At 38.0% G+C, this 20,934-nt stretch overlaps 1 protein-coding gene across 1 annotated transcript in view; it reads left to right on the top strand.

Moving 5' to 3' along the window:
- Nucleotides 1-20,934, top strand: part of LOC126237522 (uncharacterized) — a 797,357-nt gene that overhangs the window by 745,273 nt on the left and 31,150 nt on the right. The window contains exons 22-23 of the mRNA XM_049947691.1: nucleotides 10,811-11,020; nucleotides 13,271-13,470. Of these exons, the coding sequence (XP_049803648.1) occupies nucleotides 10,811-11,020; nucleotides 13,271-13,470 (410 nt within the window). The remainder of the gene's footprint in view (nucleotides 1-10,810; nucleotides 11,021-13,270; nucleotides 13,471-20,934) is intronic.

Below are 20,934 nucleotides of genomic sequence, written 5' to 3'. Positions count from 1 at the left end.
CCTCAGTTGCAGAAGAGGAAGTTTTCCAATGGTTGAGAGAGCAGAAACGTGGCTTGCTGTAACTGTTATGGCATTTTAATTGATCGTGTAACATATAGAGTACTATTCAAAGCACTGCAGATGAGGCTATTGGAGGAAATAGATAATCATCTCGGAGAATATCGAGCAGACTTCGGGAAAAGAAGATCACTGGAAAAAGTACTGGAAAATCCTGTCTGCAAAAATAGAGTACTATTCAAAGCACTGCAGATGAGGCTATTGGAGGAAATAGATAATCATCTCGGAGAATATCGAGCAGACTTCGGGAAAAGAAGATCACTGGAAAAAGTACTGGGAAATCCTGTCTGCAAAAACTTAGCAGTAGTCTTTGTAGACTAAAAAAGAATTGTGTTTCAGTGAATAGGGAAATTCTGTTTGATGTACAGATGGGATCTGGAGTGTGTGCCAAAACGATGGACATTATCGACAAACATTAATGGTGGCCCACTTCGAGGTAAAATTAATGGGAGAGCTCTCTGACGAGTTTGATATTAAAACGGGACAGGGTAATTGGTGTCACTGATTCTACTCAAATGTATTTTGGTGAGGATAATCCATGAATGGGAGAAAGACGTGAACAGGGAAGGAATGCTCAACCAACTACACATCGGAGATTCTAGAAGTGCCTATCGAGATACACTGCCCTGCATACACTGATGATCTCACGATCCTCTCTCAGATAACTAACACAGCTACAGAGGAGATAAATATGTTAAAACAGCAAGCAAAAAAATTAAGGCACCAAATTTCATTCTTGGGGAGAGGGGGGGTGGGGGGGTGGGGGGTGGGGGGGACATACAGCAAATGTAAAGCAGACCCTCATCACCAGAAGACAAGAGCATGGCAGAAGCTGGCATCTCTTTCACTACTTTTCAGTTGTCAATAATAGTAAGGTGAGCTGGCTACAGCTTTTCACGGGGCATGTGATTCATACAATAGAGAGGCCATTTCAGAGTGAGCTAAATTAAGACAATACAACATAGTGATTAATTAATTTTGTGTTTGTGTGGGTGGTTGGGTGGGTGGATGCACACACACACACACACACACACACACACACACACACACACACACACACACACACGTGGTAACAAATACCTCCAAATGATAAGAATGTTGGAACAAAGAGCAGCCAGGAAATTTGGAAGATAATCTGCAAGATAAACAGTCCAACTAGCTGGTATGGACGAGACAGATTATGAGAAATTGTACCCAGAAAATGAAAGATTAATTGAGACAATTAGAAAAAGAAGACTAAAATTTTATAGGCAGCTGATTGGGATAGATTAGAAGATACTGAGAATACAGATGTTTAAGATACTTACAATAGTCCAAAAATTTATAATAAAGAAGTCAGGCATGTGAGAAAGGATCCTGAATATGCTGGTTTAAATTGAGGAACATCTCATTACAGACAAAGTGTAATGACAGCTTTAAAGGTTTCCACAATGAACAGAGGACAGACAGAGCAAAGATGACAGGCTGCCAGAGGAAGAATGTGAAGATTTTTGGCTGTAAAGAAGGCTTCCAGTAATGTGTAACTGTTGTTTAATGTAGTCTTATGGCCGTTACAAATACGAAAATAAAAATAAAAATGAGCCCTACTCACGAATATCCTCATCGACCTGCTACTCTAGAGTATAAGACTTGTCTTGATGGCCTCAGTTCTGTCAGCTGCAATACTTTACTCTTATTCCACTTGATATTATGTAGTTAAACATCCGGTGACAGCAGCTGATATGTGTTTGGGAGGTTATGATGTCTATGTGGACTATACTAAAAGCCATTATGTTTCTGTGTCCATGATGTTTTAATTAAACAGAGCTTCATGTAGGAAGGAGCAGAGGCAGAACTAGTACACTCAGTACAATAGCTTAAAAAATGATCTGCATATTAAAATACCAGAGGCTGTCACGATTGTCACTTGGTAATGCATAACATGAGAGGTGCAGACATTCTCTATAACACGAATATCAAATTGTTTTTCAAACTGCCAAAGTAGACAAAAAGCTTAAAGGGAACTACTTTTAAATGTTTTTGAAGGAGTATCCTACAAACAACTGTTTTTATAGTGTTAAAGAATTCCTGTCAGAGGAGCAGGTTATCTATTTTTAAAAAAATGTATTACACCATCAGTTGATGAGTTACAGTTTAACATATTTACGAATCATTGCCTATAGTAGTTAATATAATAGAGGGAAACATTCCACGTGGGAAAAATATATGTAAAAACAAAGATGATGTGACTTACCGAACGAAAGCGCTGGCAGGTCGATAGACACACAAACAAACACAAAACCGTAGTTAGTTTGATTTGTAATTTAGTTTTCTAGAATTTTTCTAGAAACATATCATCTGAGAATGGCTTGATAATAAGTCAAAACCTGTAATGATACCACTTGCATAACCTGTGGTAGAAGTTTACAATAATAATAATAATAATAATAATAATAATAGTAATACAGTAATACAGCAGAAATTCTGAATGTGAAAACGAGGAGAGGATTTTTTGACTCAGACCACCATCTCCTACAGATAAAGACCAGATTACAACCCAATAGAAAAAAAGCCAAAACTAAACAAAGTGCTGAGACCAGACCCCGAATACATAAAACTCAACAAGGAAAACATCTTACAGGAAATTAGTCAGACAAACACCACAAACTGGACAGAACTTGTGGACGTCCTCAAATCCACGATGAAATTGGGTCAACCCCCGAGAAGGAGAAAACACAGGTGGTGGAATATAATATGTGACCAAGCAATAGAAGAAAGGACCAATGCCTGGAAAAACTTCAATAGTCACAAAACATCAGAAAAATGGCAACAATTTCTAGTAATCCGAAAACAAACATCGAAAACTATTCGGAGGGAAAAAAGAAATTATGACAAACGGCGACTAGATGAGATAGAACAAGATTTTAAGAAGAACAACACCAGGAATTTTTATAAGACGTTTAAAGAACATATTGCAGGATACCAGCCACCCACTCTTTGTTTCAAGAAACCGGATGGTTCACTAGAAACTAACACAAAGAATAACTGCCAAATCCTCGCAGACTATTTCAACAAACTTCTCAACTGCGAAAGACCTACAGAGGATATTCACTACGAGACGTCTACACCAAATCCTGACGCTAAACCGCCAACCATCAACGAAATAGTAGAAATTATCAAGACTCTGAAAAACAATAGAGCCCCAGGAGAAGATGGAATTATTGCAGAACTATGGAAACTAAATGACGAAAGATTAACAGGAAAAATTCACAAAATCATATTAAACATTTGGGAAACAGAACAGATCCCTTCTGAATGGAAATGCGCACTCATCCATCCACTCCACAAAAAAGGGGACAAAACTGAACCAAATAATTACAGGGGTATCTCACTCGTACCGGTCACATATAAAATCCTATCAAAAGTTCTCATGAATAGATTAGAAGAACAAGCTGACCCACAAATAGGAGAATACCAGGCTGGTTTTCGCAAGGGACGATCATGCATAGAGCAGATCTGGAATCTGAAAATGATTCTCCAGATGAGAAACACCCGAAACACAGTGGTTACTTTTGTAGATTGTAAAAAGGCCTACGACTCAATAGACAGAGTAGCGCTCTGCAAGACGCTGGAAGAATTCAGCATTGACAGAAAGACAAGAGCAATCATTCGGGAAACATTAACTGACACAATCTCCAAGGTTAAATTTATGGGGGATATCTCGGAACCATTTGAAATCCAAACTGGAGTGCGACAGGGTGACGGACTTTCACCATTACTCTTTAATATCATTCTTGAAAAAATTATCAGGACATGGGAAAAAGAAGTCAAAGGAATCCAAATTGGCATTAGAAAAGATAATAGATTCAATGTGAAGTGTTTAGCTTTTGCAGATGACCTTGCAATCCTCACAAATAATAGAAAAGAAGCTACTAACGCCATAGAGAAATTACACGAAATTGCACAAAGAACCGGCCTGCAAATCTCATATGAGAAAACCCAGTACATAGAAAGAGTGCCACAAGACAAATTGCCTATTGTGACAACCCATGGGAAAATTGTACAAGTACCACATTTTAAGTACCTGGGAGAAATCATCCAGCCATCAGGGATCAACCTAAAGGCCAATGAGGAAAGAATAAAAAAACTACAGAAAGCATATAAACTCACGTGGAACTATTATAACAAAAAGTCCATATCCATTAACGCAAAATTGAGGCACTACAACACCGTCGTACTTCCGGAGGCACTGTATGCATCTGAAACAACACAAATAGGTGGGCAAACTAAAATCAAAGAAATAGAGAAACAAGAAAGGAAAATTCTCAGGAAAATTTTTGGCCCGATACAAGAGCAAGGAATCTGGAAGAAGAGACCAACATCAGAATTATATAAATACACAGACAAGATTACAGATACAATAAGGAAAAGAAGAATGCAGTTCTACGGACATATCCACAGGATGAATGAAAACAGAATTTCAAAGCGAATTCTTAAAGTCATCAACTCAGGCAGGGGAAAAACAAAATGGATAAAAGAAGTTGAAGAGGACCTCAGACAAGCACACATAACAGTAAATTATGCAGAAAATAGAACTGAATTCAGGAACATCATCAAAAAACATAAATTTGACACCACAACACAGAAGAGAACAGGATGCAAATGGACAGCGGAGCGAAAGAAACAACACAGTGAACACATGAAGAAAATTTGGGCTCAGAAAAAACATAAACAATCATCATAAAGGAATTCAAGTTCAAACGCTCTCTTAAATGGGAATAATCGAAAATAATAATAATAATAATAATAATAGTAATACCGATAATCAAAGATTAAAAGATGGCCACCACATTTTCCTAAAGGGGTATGCCCAACCTTTGTCTGATTGTTTATTAGTTTTTATTTATAACTAATAATACGTATTGTATTTTTGTATTGATTCCAGAAAATTATGACACGAATTGTAAGATGTGGCCATAATAATTAAAAAAAAAAAAAAATCTTGCATTTGACTGTGGAAAGTAAGTAAATGAATAAATATGTGGGTATGCTTACATACTGAAACTCACTATCTGAATTCCCTCAGGCCATAACTTTTAGAATTCCTGTATGCTTTCACTCAGAACACTGTACCAGTATTACAGGAGCACAGATGGTAGAGTAAGGAACCAAAAAACACTCAGCAATAAGAACTCCATTTCTTTATCTGTACACCTTCCGGTAATGTTCTGTGTAGGTTGACTGACTGAAGCTGTAGCAAGCAACTGTTCGCAATATCTACTTGCTAAATGTGAAGAGTTCGGTCGAGCAGTCAGCCCGTGCCAAATTGTGAAAAAATGGGTTCGCATCAGGTGCATTTCTTCATCAGGTGATTCCAAAATATTTCTGTCTGCTGATGATTCTAGTGTGGTAGTGAAGGATGTCAATCAAGATGTAGGCAGTGTATCAAATACTGCAGTTCGAGACATAAGTCTGTGGCTTGTAGAAAATAAATTGATTCTAAATCACAATAAGACTCAATTTTTACAGTTTCTATCACACAATTCAACTAAGACTGACATGTCGATTATACTGAGAGGACATACAATTAGTGACTCAGAAAAAATCAGATTTTTAGGTATTTGGATAGATGATAAACTGTTATGGAAAGCCCATGTTTGAGATCCTGTCCAAAAGATGAATGCTGCTATATTTACCATTAGAGCAGTATTTGCAGTAAGTGGGGTCCAACAAAAATTAATCTACTTTGCCCATTTGCATTTGCTTATACTGCATTATATTCTGGATTAGCTTTTCCCATTCACAGAGGTATTTTTGGTTCAGAAGTGGGCAGTTCGAGCAATAAGTGGTGTAAGTTCATGAACATCTTCTCGACCCCTGGTCGGGATACTGGGAATTCTGACATTGGTCTCCAAATATTTGTTTTCTTTAATGTTGTTTGTTGTTAAAAATATGAGCTTTTTCCCAAGAATTAACAGCTTTCACTCAGTTAATATAAGACAGAAATCCAATCTGCATTTGGGTAATACCTCCTTGACTCTTGTGCAGAAAATGGGATGAAAAATGGAACTTAAAAGAGATGAGGAGAAACAGGATACACTTTAAGTGGTCGATCTCCTCAGTTATGACTTACTCTACCACTAGCACGGCTCTTAGTTCAGCAATCTCCCCCTTCACAAGCACAGTTGATGTTCTCTGAGGGGAAGGGAGAGGTTTGGTGTACCATGTAAAATATTTGGTGTAAACATGTAAAAAATACTGACAATCATTCGTATGCACTCCTTTATTAAATGCAAAGAAACAGAGGGATATTATCTCTGAACAATTCATGATTATGGTGTCCAAATTTCTCGGACTTCGATCTCTCAGGTTTTCTCAGGACTGCTGATTGACAGTGTTTTTCCGGTGGTGCAGTGGAGTTTTCAATTCCATTTTGTGCACAACATTTTGATGATCATTCCAGTCATCATATTCAGGTGCCTGTAGCTGTGCTGTTAGGCAGCTTTTGAGATGGCTCTGGTTTATGTTGCCATGACAAAAATGCAATTAAAGATAATAATAAGTGTAAAGTGTGTGCTAAGAAGGTGATAAAAGGAGTTCAGTACACAGAATGTTGACGCTGTTCCACAAGAAACGCTCAAAAGTTTGTGTAGAATTTGTAACGAATGACTTTACTGGGAAATGATGCACTTGGGTTGCGGAAATACGAAGAACGAGAAATCGTAAATGCTGTCAGGGACAAAAATGAAATAATAAAAGCGCTTCAGAGTGATATCAATGCTTTAAACAATAGGTACATTCCTCCCAGTGACAAATACAATGACTTAGAATTGAGACTATGTGGAAAAGACTCCCATCTGAATGACATTCAAACTTCGAGTTAGGATAAATGGCACTGAGCAAAGAAACATCGTCTCCTCGAGTATTGTGGAGGAGAAAATCAAAAGTGTCAGCAAAATAACTGTGACCAATAAATTCGCTGCACTGGATTTTGAAGATTGTTAGGAAATACCGCGTGAAAAAAATACTGTTCGGCACTCGCTTTCTAGTGAATACGAGACGTCTGATGTGAAAGTGCAGCAGTGTCTGCAGAAACACGAGGTGAAATTATTTGGGGATGGCCACATACGAAACATTTCTAATCTAATGTTGATGTAGGCCGGGAACAGTCTAAGTATTTACAGTGAGGTAAAACCATGAGGCAAATTTCGACACAGTTACTACTGGTATAAACAGTGAACACTCGGAACTCACAAAAAAGGACTGTGTAGTGCTGATCGGAGATGCAAACAAGGTAAACAAAAACAATGCCAACTAATTCATCAAGAAACTGATCTTAGTAATACAATATTTACACTTCACCAATGTTATTGTAGCCACTCTACCACTCATGTGTGACCTGACTGATTGGTCATGTGTTAGTACAGAAATAAGGCAAACTTACGATAAACTGAGATATTTTTGTGCTAAATTTACAAACATAAAATTATTAGATATTAGTGGCTATGAAAGGAACAGTTTCACTGGACGTGGTATGCACCTGAATCAGTGTGTCAAAAAGAGAAACTACTAAAACAGACCAAATTTTACAGAGTTTGGTCCAAAAATAATGACAAGCTTCCTGAAGAGGAAATTAAAACATACAAAAGTAAAAAACAGGATCTTAATGGCTCAGAGAGGGAACAAAAAAGATATGAAGTAGGCCCACTTACCATGCTGCAAGTCAATATTTGCAGCATTAGTAACAAGCTGTTAGAGTTAGAACATTGTTTGGGGAAAAAAAGGTTATGTACTGTGTGTCTCAGAACACTGGCTTGCAGAATATCAGGTAGATTTGTTTATACCTAATGAGTAAATTCTGGCAGCTATAATGTGTAGAAACGAGGGAAGAAATGGAGGGGCCGCGATATTTATCAGACAATGTATACAATTCTCTAAAATACATGTAAGTTCATACTCATCAGAATTAAACAGTGAATTTACCTGTATAAGACTGATATACCAAAATATTGTAATTGTTAGTGTGTATAGAGCTCTAAACAGTGATGTTAACTTATTTTTCAAGAAATTTGAACAGATGGTGAGAAACATCTTAAAACTCAAAACAAATGTAGCAGTATGTGGTGATTTCAACACTGACTTGCTAGACACATAGGAACAAAAACATTCTTGAACCTACTCGGATCAATAAATCTGTATTATGCTAACAACAGCCAGACCCTTGGAAAAGCCTGTTTGGACAGTATTATAGTTAATTTTTCAAGAGACTTACATAGTGTAAGCATTGCTGAAGAATGTTTTGCAGATCATGATCCTCTACTCCTAAAATACCAGTATACACAGTCAGATAAGAATTATAAGGTTGCAAATAAGAAGCCAAGCATGACTTGGATTAGAGGTCAGAAAGAGGAATATGTTACGTTATTCACAGACTCCCTCAGAAAAGTAAACTGGTACTTTGTTTATAAATATGACGCAGGTCAATCAACTGTCAAAACTCTATTTAATAATTTCCTTAAGATATATGTTGACTTATGGTACTCTTGCTCGCCAATGAAAAGAAACAGTACTAAACCAACTAGAAAGGTAAAAAGCTTAAACGGTACACTGATGACTCTGCTAGTATCCAGGAAAAGGTGCTTTCATTGTACAAACCATATAAAAACAATGGCAAATGTGGGACAGAACAAAATGATACTTATTATAAACACTACCTGAAATTTAAAACTCATTATAAAACCAACCTTAAACTTGCCAAACAAGCTGCTTATGAAAATTACAATGAAGGAGCCCCAAACAAATGCAAGGCTGCTTGGGATCTTATAAGACAAGAACATTCTTCCACCCAAACACAAGATGTTCTACTTGAGCCAGAATAGTTCAATAAATATTTTACAACTACAGTAAATGAATTAAAATCAAAAATTAAACAGACATACCAGCAATTGATATACTTGCTGATCAGCTACCTAAAGGTCACGAATTTCACTGGGACCATGTCACATCCACAGATATAATGAATATTGTTAGAAAATTTTCACACTCGAAAAGCATGGACTACTACTGGCTATCTAACTACACAATAGAAAGGACAGTACACCTCATTTTCAATCCACTTGCTTTTATTATGAATAAATGCCTAGAAGTTGGAGGAGTTTTCCGTGATCAGCTCAAAATTTCCAAAATTCTACCTATATGCAAAAATGGTGGAAAACACCTCCCTCAAAACTATAGACCAGTGTCTATTGTACCAACCTTTTCCAAAATATTTGAAGCCATTTTCCACAGACAGCTAAGCAACTTTTTTGAAAAGTATGACCTTCTCTGTAATAGACAGCACAGTTTTTGACAATGGAAAAATACCACCTCTGCAGTCCTTGAAATAGTTAATCAGACATTAACTGCATTTGAAAATAAACAAACAGTCTCACTTGAACTTTGTGATCTGAGTAAGGCATTTGATTGTATCCCCTTTGACATCCTACTAGCCAAACTAAAGTATTATGGTAAAAGTAATACAGAGTTAGAAATGATCAACTCTTATCTAAATAACAAGAGACAATTTGTGTCAATTCAAAATAGACAATCTTCTATGAATAGTGTCACACCTGGTGTACCTCAGGGCTCTGTCCTTGGTCCTTTCTTCTTAATTGTTGCAATTAATGATTTGCCATCATATGTTGGGCCTGAGTCAGTTATCTGCTATGTGAATGATACAATTTTAATCAGCACAGATCGAGATTTATCAAAGGCACACCAGAAATCACAGGACACTCTCACCTTAACACTAAACTGGTTCTTGGCTAACAAACTTCTATGTAATCCAGAGAAAACTCTCACTGGCTAAAGAGGTAGAAAGAATACACATCGATTCCAAACTTAACTGGCAACCCCATATCAACCAGGTCTGCAAAAAGTTACCAAGGGTGTGTCTCATCTCATCTGGAAACTGTCTGACCTGGTGAGTGACAAATATGTCAGAACAGTTTACTTTGGAATTTTTCAGTCTCATATATCTTATGGGCTGCTACTATGGGGCCATTCATGTCATGTCAGTGATGTACTACTGATGCAGAAAAAGGTGCTACGAATAATGTGCAAGGTTGGTCCAAGGGAACACTGCCATCCCTTATTCATCAAATGAAAATAATGACAGTGATAAATCTTTATATTTATGAATCACTGTGCTGAAAAGAACAGAACAAAATTTTAATGCCAGAGAGAACATACACTTTCACGACACCAGAAATAAAGAGTGTATTGACATTCCTAGACACAGGCTGACAAAACCAGGCAACTCTCACAAAGTGAACAGTTTGAAGTTATTTAACAAATCACTACATACTCCACTCAATACACCTTTCAATAATTTTAAAAGTAAACTGCACAAATGGTTAATAGACAATCCATACTACAGTCTTACAAAATTCTTAGATACTTGTAACATAGAAATTGAGTTTTAAGTCTCTGACTGCAGTACTGTACAATTGATTAATGTTGCATAAATAATTTGTACTTGTAATGTAAACACTAACTAATATAGTAACTTCTTATGTATCTTGACATCATTATAAAACCTATTTCACTACATATGGTCAATGGCAAATAAAGAATCTGAATCTGAACTCACACAACCTGAAGGAGATGACTGACTCAGTCATTGAAATATTTTGCATGAAATGGAAATGACTTGTCTGAAAACACCATTAATTCTTGGACTTTATTTTTTTCTGGCAACATTTTTTAATAATTGTATTTTTAATGTATATTCCAGATCGCTATCCAGCAAGCAGCTCTCATGTTAGAAAGGTTTTATCCGAGCCACGTGCTGCGGCGGATACCTAACACTGAAGAGGAGTTCTGGGAAGGGCGAGGTCTTACAGCGGGTGACTGGGCTGGCTTAGCCGGCTGTATGTATACGGATATCTTCAGTCTCGACTTTCTGACACCGCTCGACGATTCCGACACTAAGTTTCGCTTAGAGGTTGGTTCGAACACAGTAGTGGGTGTGAAGTAGTTTTGGCAACGTATAGTTTTCACAATTGTATATTTAATTTAAAAAAGTTAATAAAAGTTTGGAAACAAGTGGAATTTCAATTCACAGAAAGAAGTGAACAAGCTTTTTGTGTATTGTACACTCACACTAAGTAACTTGCTGAACACAAGATAAACTAAGAGAAGCTGTTCAACAATAACTTTTAAAATATAATTTATAAACTTAAAGATTTGCCTCCAACAACAAACTAAAGAAAGTTGCAGATTCAAAAACTTCAACATCAGACACAACCAAAAGGTGGCAAATGTTAACTTTTGACACTATTAGTCCCTGCCATCACTGAATAGTCTTATTTCCTTCAGCCTTTACCTCTATTTCACTAGATGAAGGTATTTGGTTCCCTGAGAATTATTCTTTGTTTTCGTGCATTGCAAGAAGCACTTTTTTCCATCTTTGGTTGAAGCTATATTTAATGAACGGTAAATTAAAGTTTTGGGAAATATATGACATGCGGTATTCATAGATGTGTTACCTTTTGTATTGAATCTTTGTATAATTTCAGTGAAGTAATTAATGACTGTGATGTGGTTATTGAAGAAACAGTGCCCTGTATTAACAAAACCAAGGGAATAATCAGCATGATTTCATTAGAAAATGATTTAGTTGTTCAATCTGAGGAATTTAGATTTTTATATAAAGCGTGGAATACCAATACTATGATCATATTTAGAGAAACAATGATGAAGAGATATTTTATTCTGACCACTCCAAATGACAGGCCAGTCTGTCATTGATCTTCCACTTTACTACTCTATCTAGTGATGACCCCTTCAGTTTTAAGCTTCTTCTTTCCCACTGGTTTGTCTTCTGCAACATTCACCCCCTGCCTGTCAGTTCAGTATTTGTCACACTACCTTTTCAATTACACATAGTTAAATCTTGATGTTGTCTCCCCTGTCAACACGAGCTTCTCATGATTTGTCTTTTGCATTAATGTTGCCATTTTTTCTGTTGGGTTTCATCCTCTATTTCATATATTCCCTTTTCAGCATTTTCATTTGCAACTTCTACTTTTTTATTTTTATTCCTCCTATTTCATATTTGTCTCTCATCACACTTCTAACTATATTCTGTCTTTATAACAACAAGAACAATTAATTTTTAACAAAATAATTTAATTTTATAGATAAAAAATCTACTCACCAAGCAGTGGGAAAACACACACATAAAAGAAGGTTTCAATTAGGCAAGCTTCCATAGGCAGTGGCTCCTTCTTCAGGCAGAAGGGTGGAAGGGGAAGGAGGAGGGGTGAAGGAAAAGGTCTGGAGAGGTCTAGGAGAGTGACGGATTTTGGGAAAGTCGCCCAGAACTGTGGGTCAGGGGAGACTTGCTGCACGGGATGAGAAGGAAAGACTGATTGTTGAGGATTATCCAGTTAAATTATATTCTGCATTTAGTTTTATTAAAATTCTCAATGGCATTACAACTTGAATAATCTGCTCTCAGTGCTGCCTATGATTCTATGAGTTTTTATGTGTGTGTGTACATACATCAATATAAGGAAAAGACAGATTGTTACTCACTGTAAAGGTGACACATTGAGTTGCAGATAGACACAACAAAAAGACACTTACACATAAGCTTCTGGCCAAAACTTTCATCAGAAAAGGAGACACACACACATTTATTTACACAAGCAAGCGCATCTTATGCACACATGACTGCCATCTCTGGCAGCTCAGAATGGTACACTGGAGATGGTGGTCAAGTGTGTGTGAGGTGTGCTTGCTCGCATGAACGAATGTGTGTGGCTGGCCGCTGTGGCCGAGCAGTTCTAGGCACTTCAGTCTGGAACTGTGCTGCTGCTACAGTCACAGGTTCGTATCGTGCCTCTGGCATGGATGTGTGTGATGTCCTTGGGTTAGTGAGGAGGACTGATGACCTCAGATGTTAACTCCCATAGTGCTTAGAGCCATTTGAACCATTTTTGAATGTGTGTGTGTTTTTCCTTTTCTGACGAAGACTTTGGCTGAAAGCTAATGTGTAAGTGTCTTCTCGTTGCGCCTGTCTGCAACTCAATGTGCCATCTTTATGGTGGTAGCAGTCAATCTTTTCCTTATATTGTTGATATTTCAACCTGGAGTGTCTGTTGTTAAATACATACATAGTACACTGATGAAATGATTTTGTCTAGGCATTTCTTGTAGTAGTTACTGATTTGCATTTTTCTTTCACTAGGCCCATCAGTCAGTAGACTTGTCACGCTACACGGACATGATCAGAAGTGTAGAACTAGGTACAGGAGCACCTGATCTATTAGGACCAGTTTATGCACCACGTGGAAATATCCAGGTACACTCTCCGTACCTGGAAGTGTCTGCCTTCAATCCTCGCAGCAGGACATCGGTCACTGGCCGCAAGCAAGAAAGGCGAACAGGGTAAGCTTCTTTCTGAGCATTTGAAATAAGCTGAGAAAAGCACAAATTGACAAGTCTGTCACTTACTTTTATTGTTACTTTGATTATTATTCTGTAGTGAAAGGTTGAATCTTACCACCAGTAGCTGAAATTACAGTTCAGTTGATACACACATAGTGAAATACCTAATCCTATGTTTTGGGCCACCCATGAACCATGGACCTTGCTGTTGGTGGGGAGGCTTGCCTGCCTCAACGATACAGACAGCAGTACCATAGGTGCAACCACAATGGAGGGGTATCTGTTGAGAGGCCAGACAAACATGTGGTTCCTGAATAGGGACAGCAGCCTTTTCAGTAGTTGCAGGGGCAACAGTCTGGATGATTGACTGATCTGGCCTTCTAACACTAACCAAAACGGACTTGCTGTTCTGGTACTGTGAATGACTGAAAACAAGGGGAAACTACAGCCGTAATTTTTCCCGAGGGCATGCAGCTTCACTGTATGATTAAATGATGATGGCATCCTCTTGGGTAAAATATTCCAGAGGTAAAATAGTTCCCCATTCGGATCTCTGGGTGGTGACTACTCAAGAAGACGTTGTTATCAGGAGAAAGAAAACTGGCGTTCTACGGATCGCAGTGTGGAAAGTCAGATCACTTAATCGGGCAGGTAGGTTAGAAAATTTAAAAAGGGAAATGGATAGGTTAAAGTTAGATATAGTGGGAATTAGTGAAGTTCGGTGACAGGAGGAACAAGACTTTTGGTCAGGTGATTACAGGGTTATAAATACAAAATCAAATAGGGGTAATGCAGTAGTAGTAGGTTTAATAATGAATAAAAAATAGGAGTGATGCTACTACAAACAGCATAGTGAACGCATTATTGTGGCCAAAATAGACACGAATCGCACACCTAGTACAGTAGTACAAGTTTATATGCCAACTAGCTGTGCAGATGACGAAGAAATTTATGAAATGTATGATGAGATAATAGAAATTATTCAGGTAGTGAAGGGAGACGAAAATTTAATAGTCATGGGTGACTGGAATTCGATAGTAGGAAAAGGGAGAGAAGGAAACATAGTAGGTGAAATGAAAGAGGAAGCTGCCTGGTAGAATTTTGCACAGAGCATAACTTAATCATAGTTAACACTTGGTTCAAGAATCATGAAAGAAGGTTGTATACATGGAAGAACCCTGGAGATACTAGAAGCTTCCAGATAAATTATATAATGGTAAGACAGAGATTTAGGAACTAGGTTTCAAATTGGAAAACATTTCCAGGGGCAGATGTGGAGTCTGACCACAATCTATTAATTATGAACTGTAGATTAAAATTGATGAAACTGCAAAAAGGTGGGAATTTAAGGAGCTGGGACCTGGATAAACTGACTAAACCAGAGGTTGTACAGAGTTTCAGGGAGAGCATAAGGGAACAACTGACAGGAATGGGGGAAAGAAATACAGTAGAAGGAAAATGGGTAGGTTTGAGGGATGAAATAGTGAAGGCAGCAGAGGATCAAGTAGGTAAAAAGACGAGGGCTAGTAGAAATCCTTGGGTAACAGAAGAGATAATGAATTTAATTGATGAAAGGAGAAAATGCAAAAATGCAGTAAATGAAGCAGGCAAAAAGGAATACAAACATCTCAAAAATGAGATTTCCAGGAAGTGCAAAATGGCTAAGCAGGGATGGCTAGAGGACAAATATAAGGATGTAGGCGCTTATCTCAATAGGGATAAGATAGATACTGCCTACAGGAAGATTAAAGAGACCTGTGGAGAAAAGAGAACCACTTGTATGAATATCAAGAGCTCAGATGGAAACCCAGTTCTAAGTAAAGAAGGGAAAGCAGAAAGGTGGAAGGAGTATATAGAGGGTCTATACAAGGGCGATGTACTTGAGGACAGTATTATGGAAATGGAAGAGGGTATAGACGAAGATGAAATGGGAGATATGATACTGCATGAAGAGTTTGACAGAGCACTGAAAGACCTGAGTCAAAACAAGGCCCCAGGAGTAGACAACATTCCATTGGAACTACTGACAGCCTTGGGAGAGCCAGTCCTGACAAAACTCTACCATCTGGTGAGCAAGATGTATGAGACAGGCGAAATACTCTGACATCAAGAAGAATATAATAATTCCAATCCCAAAGAAAGCAGGTGTTTACAGATGTGAAATCTACTGAACTATCAGTTTAATAAGTTACAGCTGCAAAATACTAACGGGAATTCTTTACAGACAAATGGAAAATCTGGTAGAAGCCGACCTTGGGGAAGGTCAGTTTGGATTCCGTAGAAATGTTGGAACATGTGAGGTAATACTGAACCTATGACTTATCTTGGAAGAAAGATTAAGGAAAGGCAAACCTACGTTTCTAGCATTTGTAGATTTAGAGAAAGCTTTTGACAATGTTGACTGGAATACTCTCTTTCAAATTCTAAAGGTGGCAGGGGTAAAATACAGGGAGCGTAAGGCTATTTACAATTTGTACAAAAACCAGATGGCAGTTAAAAGAGTCGAGGGACATGAGAGGGAAGCAGTGGTTGGAAAGGGAGTGAGACAGGGTTGTAGCTGCTCCCCGGTGCTATTCAATCTGTATATTGAGCAAGCAGTAAAGGAAACAAAAGAAAAGTTTGGAGTAGGTATTAAAATCCATGGAGAAGAAATAAAAACTTTGAGGTTCACTGATGACATTGTAATTCTGTCAGAGACAGCAAAGGACTTCGAAGATCAGTTGAATGGAATGGACACTGTCTTGAAAGAAGGGTATAAGATGAACATCAACAAAAGCAAAACAAGGATAATGGGATGTAGTTGAATTAAGTCGGGTGATGCTGATGGAATTAGATTAGGAAATGAGACACTTAAAGTAGTAAAGGAGTTTTTTATTTGGGGAGCAAAATGACTGATTATGGTTGAAGTAGAGAGGATATAAAATGTAGACTGGCAATGGCAAGGAAAGCGTTTCTGAAGAAGAAAAATTTGTTAACATCGAGTGTAGATTTAAATGTCAGGAAGTCGTTTCTGATAGTATTTGTATGGAGTGTAGCCATGTATGGAAGTGAAACATGGACGACATACAGTTTGGACAAGAAGAGAATAGAAGCTTTCGAAATGTGGTGCTACAGAAGAATGCTGAAGATTAGATGGGTAGATCACATAACTAATGAGGATGTATTGAATAGAATTGGGGAGAAGAGGAGTTTCTGGCACAACTTGACTAGAAGAAGGGCTCGGTTGGTAGGACATGTTCTGAGGTATCAAGGTATCACCAATTTAGTATTGGAGGGCAGTGTGGAGGGTAAAAATCGTAGAGGGAGACCAAGAGATGAATATACTAAGCAGATTCAGAAGGATGTAGGTTGCAGTAGGTACTGGGAGATGAAGAAGCTTGCACAGGATAGAGTAGCATGGAGAGCTGCATCAAACCAGTCTCAGGTCTGAAGACCACAACAACAACAACAAAAACAGGTTTTGGAATTATTAGTTCTTTCCTTGGGGAGGAAAAAGAAATAGGTTTTGCTAGGTTAGAAAGTAGCAGCAGCTTTCAAGAGCCCATGGTGAGAGAGAGATACATAGGTAGTTTTTTGAAAACTATCTTTTACATTGCCATTAACTGCATTTGCATCTCTCTCTCTCTCTCTCTCTCTCTCTGCGTGCGTGTGTGTGCCTGTGTGTGTGTGTGTGTGTGTGTATGTGTGTGTGTGTGTCTGTGTCATTGATTTTTGTTGTACTTATCTGTGACTCAGCATCTCCGCTATATGGTATGTGATGACTTTCCTTTTGATAATACAGTACACTGTTTGTTATGTACATTAATTACTGCTGTCAAAATTTAGGCTATGATTATTCTTCATAATGTTTGAAGTGTAGAGTAAACATGGAACTGACAAGTCAAGGAGTCTACAATAGGTGTCATTTGTTCTTTCTAAGATCATAATTATATATCTAAAAACAAAGATGATGTGACTTACCAAATGAAAGTGCTGGCAGGTCGACAGACACACAAACAAACACAAACATACACACAAAATTCAAGCTTTTGCAACAAACTGTTGGCTCATCAGGAAAGAGGGAAGGAGAGGGAAAGACGAAAGGATGTGGGTTTTAAGGGAGAGGGTAAGGAGTCATTCCAATCCCGGGAGCGGAAAGACTTACCTTAGGGGGAAAAAAGGACGGGTATACACTCGCACACACACACACATATCCATCCACACATATATAGGTGTCTGTATATGTGTGGATGGATATGTGTGTGTGTGCGCGAGTGTATACCCGACCTTTTTTCCCCCTAAGGTAAGTCTTTCCGCTCCCGGGATTGGAATGACTCCTTACCCTCTCCCTTAAAACCCACATCCTTTCGTCTTTCCCTCTCCTTCCCTCTTTCCTGATGAGGCAACAGTTTGTTGCGAAAGCTTGAATTTTGTGTGTATGTTTGTGTTTCTTTGTGTGTCTGTCGACCTGCCAGCACTTTCATTTGGTAAGTCACATCATCTTTGTTTTTAGATATATTTTTCCTACGTGGAATGTTTCCCTCTGTTATAACCATATCATTAATTTGAACCCAACAATTACGTTTGTTATTGTCGCTGTTGCATTTCGAAATCTTTCCTGTCGTCTTATTTTCTCTTTATTTTCTCTTTCTGTTTTTACTAGTAGTCTCACTTTGTATTCACCTTCCCCTTTTTACCGTAATACAATTTTATCCCGCCTATATATACTCAATAATACGTCACCCACTTCCAAACCATAACCAAAAAAATTTTTATTTTCAGCTTTCAACACTGCCGCTGCTATAAAATCCACTGTTTCTAGTTCAATAACAGCTGCTTTCACGTATTAAACAACCATTTCGACTAGTTCTAATAACTTTCATTTTATTTCCACTTCTGTTTTTCGCACATCACTGATCATTTTTAGCCGCTCCCCACAGGTTTTAACGTCATTATTACAATTGTTAGCCCCATTTTCGTAATCTTTCACCACAACACCACTCCTTTAATACATTTACATGTTTTTTCGAAATTTTCCCGAATTTCTCCGTCCTTTAACGTGTTTTAGCGGCAACACAACCACCTAACCTTCATGCACATCGCTGTCTACCAACCCAAGTTCACCACAGGATCAACTTAACCAACACTTTTTCGCCTTTTTTCATACCAGATCTCCAGTTACTTTCTAGTTCACCCTTATCTCTCCCCATATATTTTTATCTTTCATTTTCATTTCAACCTCGTGTTACACTTTCCACCTTCTAATACCATGTCACCCTCACAACACCCCCACAACGACCCCATTAAGTTTTATTTACATTCCCTCCGCAAACATGCCTTCACCCTAGCCAGATTACGGGTGTCTGTATATGTGTGGATGGATATGTGTGTGTGTGCGAGTGTATACCCGTCTTTTTTTCCCCCTAAGGTAAGTCTTTCCGCTCCCGGGATTGGAATGACTCCTTACCCTCTCCCTTAAAACCCACATCCTTTCGTCTTTCCCTCTCCTTCCCTCTTCCTGATGAGGCAACAGTTTGTTGCGAAAGCTTGAAATTTGTGTGTATGTTTGTGTTTGTTTGTGTCTGTCGACCTGCCAGCACTTTCATTTGGTAAGTCACATCATCTTTGTTTTTAGATATATTTTTTCTACGTGGAATGTTTCCCTCTATTATAACTAAGATCATAATTATATATATTTGTGAGATGCAGCCATATAATTATTTAAACTACAGTTCAGTATCATTTTAAGAGCAGTCAACAATTTTGTAGAAAAATAATGGCAAGAGATCAGAAAGAGACACCAAAAGAAATTTCAAGCACTCTTATTTAACAATAATGCTTACAAGGGAACCTCTCCATCGCACCCCCCTCAGATTTAGTTATAAGTTGGCACAGTGGATAGGCCTTGAAAAACTGAACACAGATCAATCGAGAAAACAGGAAGAAGTTGTATGGAACTACAAAAAAAATTAGTAAAATACACAAACTGAGTAGTCCATGCGAAGATATGCAACATCAAGGAGAACGCGAGTCAAGGAGTGCCGTGGTCCCGTGGTTAGCGAGAGCAGCTACGGAACGAGAGATCCTAGGTTCAAATCTTCCCTTGAATGAAAAGTTTAATTTTTTGTTTTCAGTTTATGTGACAAACTCTTATGTTTTCATCACTTTTTTGGGAGTGATTATCACATCCACAAGGAAACCTAAATCGGACAAGGTAGTAGAATCTTTTTACCCATTCGCTAAGTGTACAAGTTAGGTGGGTCGACAACATGTTCCTGTCATGTGACGCACATGCCGTCACCAGTGTCGTATAGAATATATCAGATGTTTTCCTGTGGAGGAATCGGTTGAACTATGGCCTTGCGATCAAATGTTTTCGGTTCCCATTGGAGAGGCACGTCCTTTCGTCTACTAATCGCACGGTTTTGCGGTGCGGTCGCAAAACACAGACACTAAACTTCTTACAGTGAACAGAGACGTCAATGAATGAACGGACAGATCATAACTTTGCGAAAATAAAGAAAGTAAAATTTTCAGCGGAGGGAAGACTTGAACCAAGGACCTCTCGTTCCGCAGTTACTCACGCTAACCACGGGACCACGGCGCTCCAGAGCCAACATCCACCTTGATGTTGCTTACGTTCGCATGGACTGCTCAGTTTGTATATTTTACTAATTTTTTTCATAGTTCCACACAACTTCTTCCTGTTTTCTCGATTGATCTGTGTTCAGTTTTTCAAGGCCTATCCACTGTGCCAACTTATAACTAAATCTGAGGGGGGTGCGATGGGGAGGTTCCCTTGTTAGAAGAAAAGAATAGCATTAATAATTTAAAGTTTTATGACAGAGCTGTCAAACCATCAAGTGTAGACCTTAGTGCAAAAGAACACAGCTTACTATGTCATAGATTTAGCTATAAATGAGCTCATGAACCAAAACCTAGTAATATTGTATCTATGATAGGCCATATTAAAGTAGCATCAGATGGCCCAAAAATTCCAATTGTTGAACAGAATAGTATTACAAGCAAAGCAGCCAAGATTATTGACAGATACAACAAAAATAATATACATAAAAATGAAAGCGAATGTTATTGCAGAGTTTACATAACAAAAAATTAATTGCCCATAATACTATGGCGAGGCAGACGAATAGAATACAGTTGTTCTTATGAAAAACAAAAAATGGAACATATCCAAACCATACTCTTCTTCAATACAAATGGCTTATGCATATCAATAGGGATCTGAAGAATAAATATCAAGCATGAGCGTAGAAAGCTCTACCTTGTGTAGATTTCTGCTTACTAATAGAGAAAATGACCCAAACTGTGATCCCAATACAAGATTCACAAAGAACATGGCCCTGTCAGACCAGTTGTAATTGTATCAACAATACAATATATTTATTAAGCAAAAAGCTGAAGCTTACCATTAACCACAATTATATGTCTGAGAAAATGTTCATAATTAAAAACTCAGTAGAA

The sequence above is a fragment of the Schistocerca nitens genome, chromosome 2 (assembly GCF_023898315.1).
Source record: "Schistocerca nitens isolate TAMUIC-IGC-003100 chromosome 2, iqSchNite1.1, whole genome shotgun sequence".
NCBI classification, from domain to species: Eukaryota; Metazoa; Arthropoda; class Insecta; order Orthoptera; family Acrididae; genus Schistocerca; species Schistocerca nitens.
This window is presented reverse-complemented; position numbering and strand designations above follow the sequence as displayed.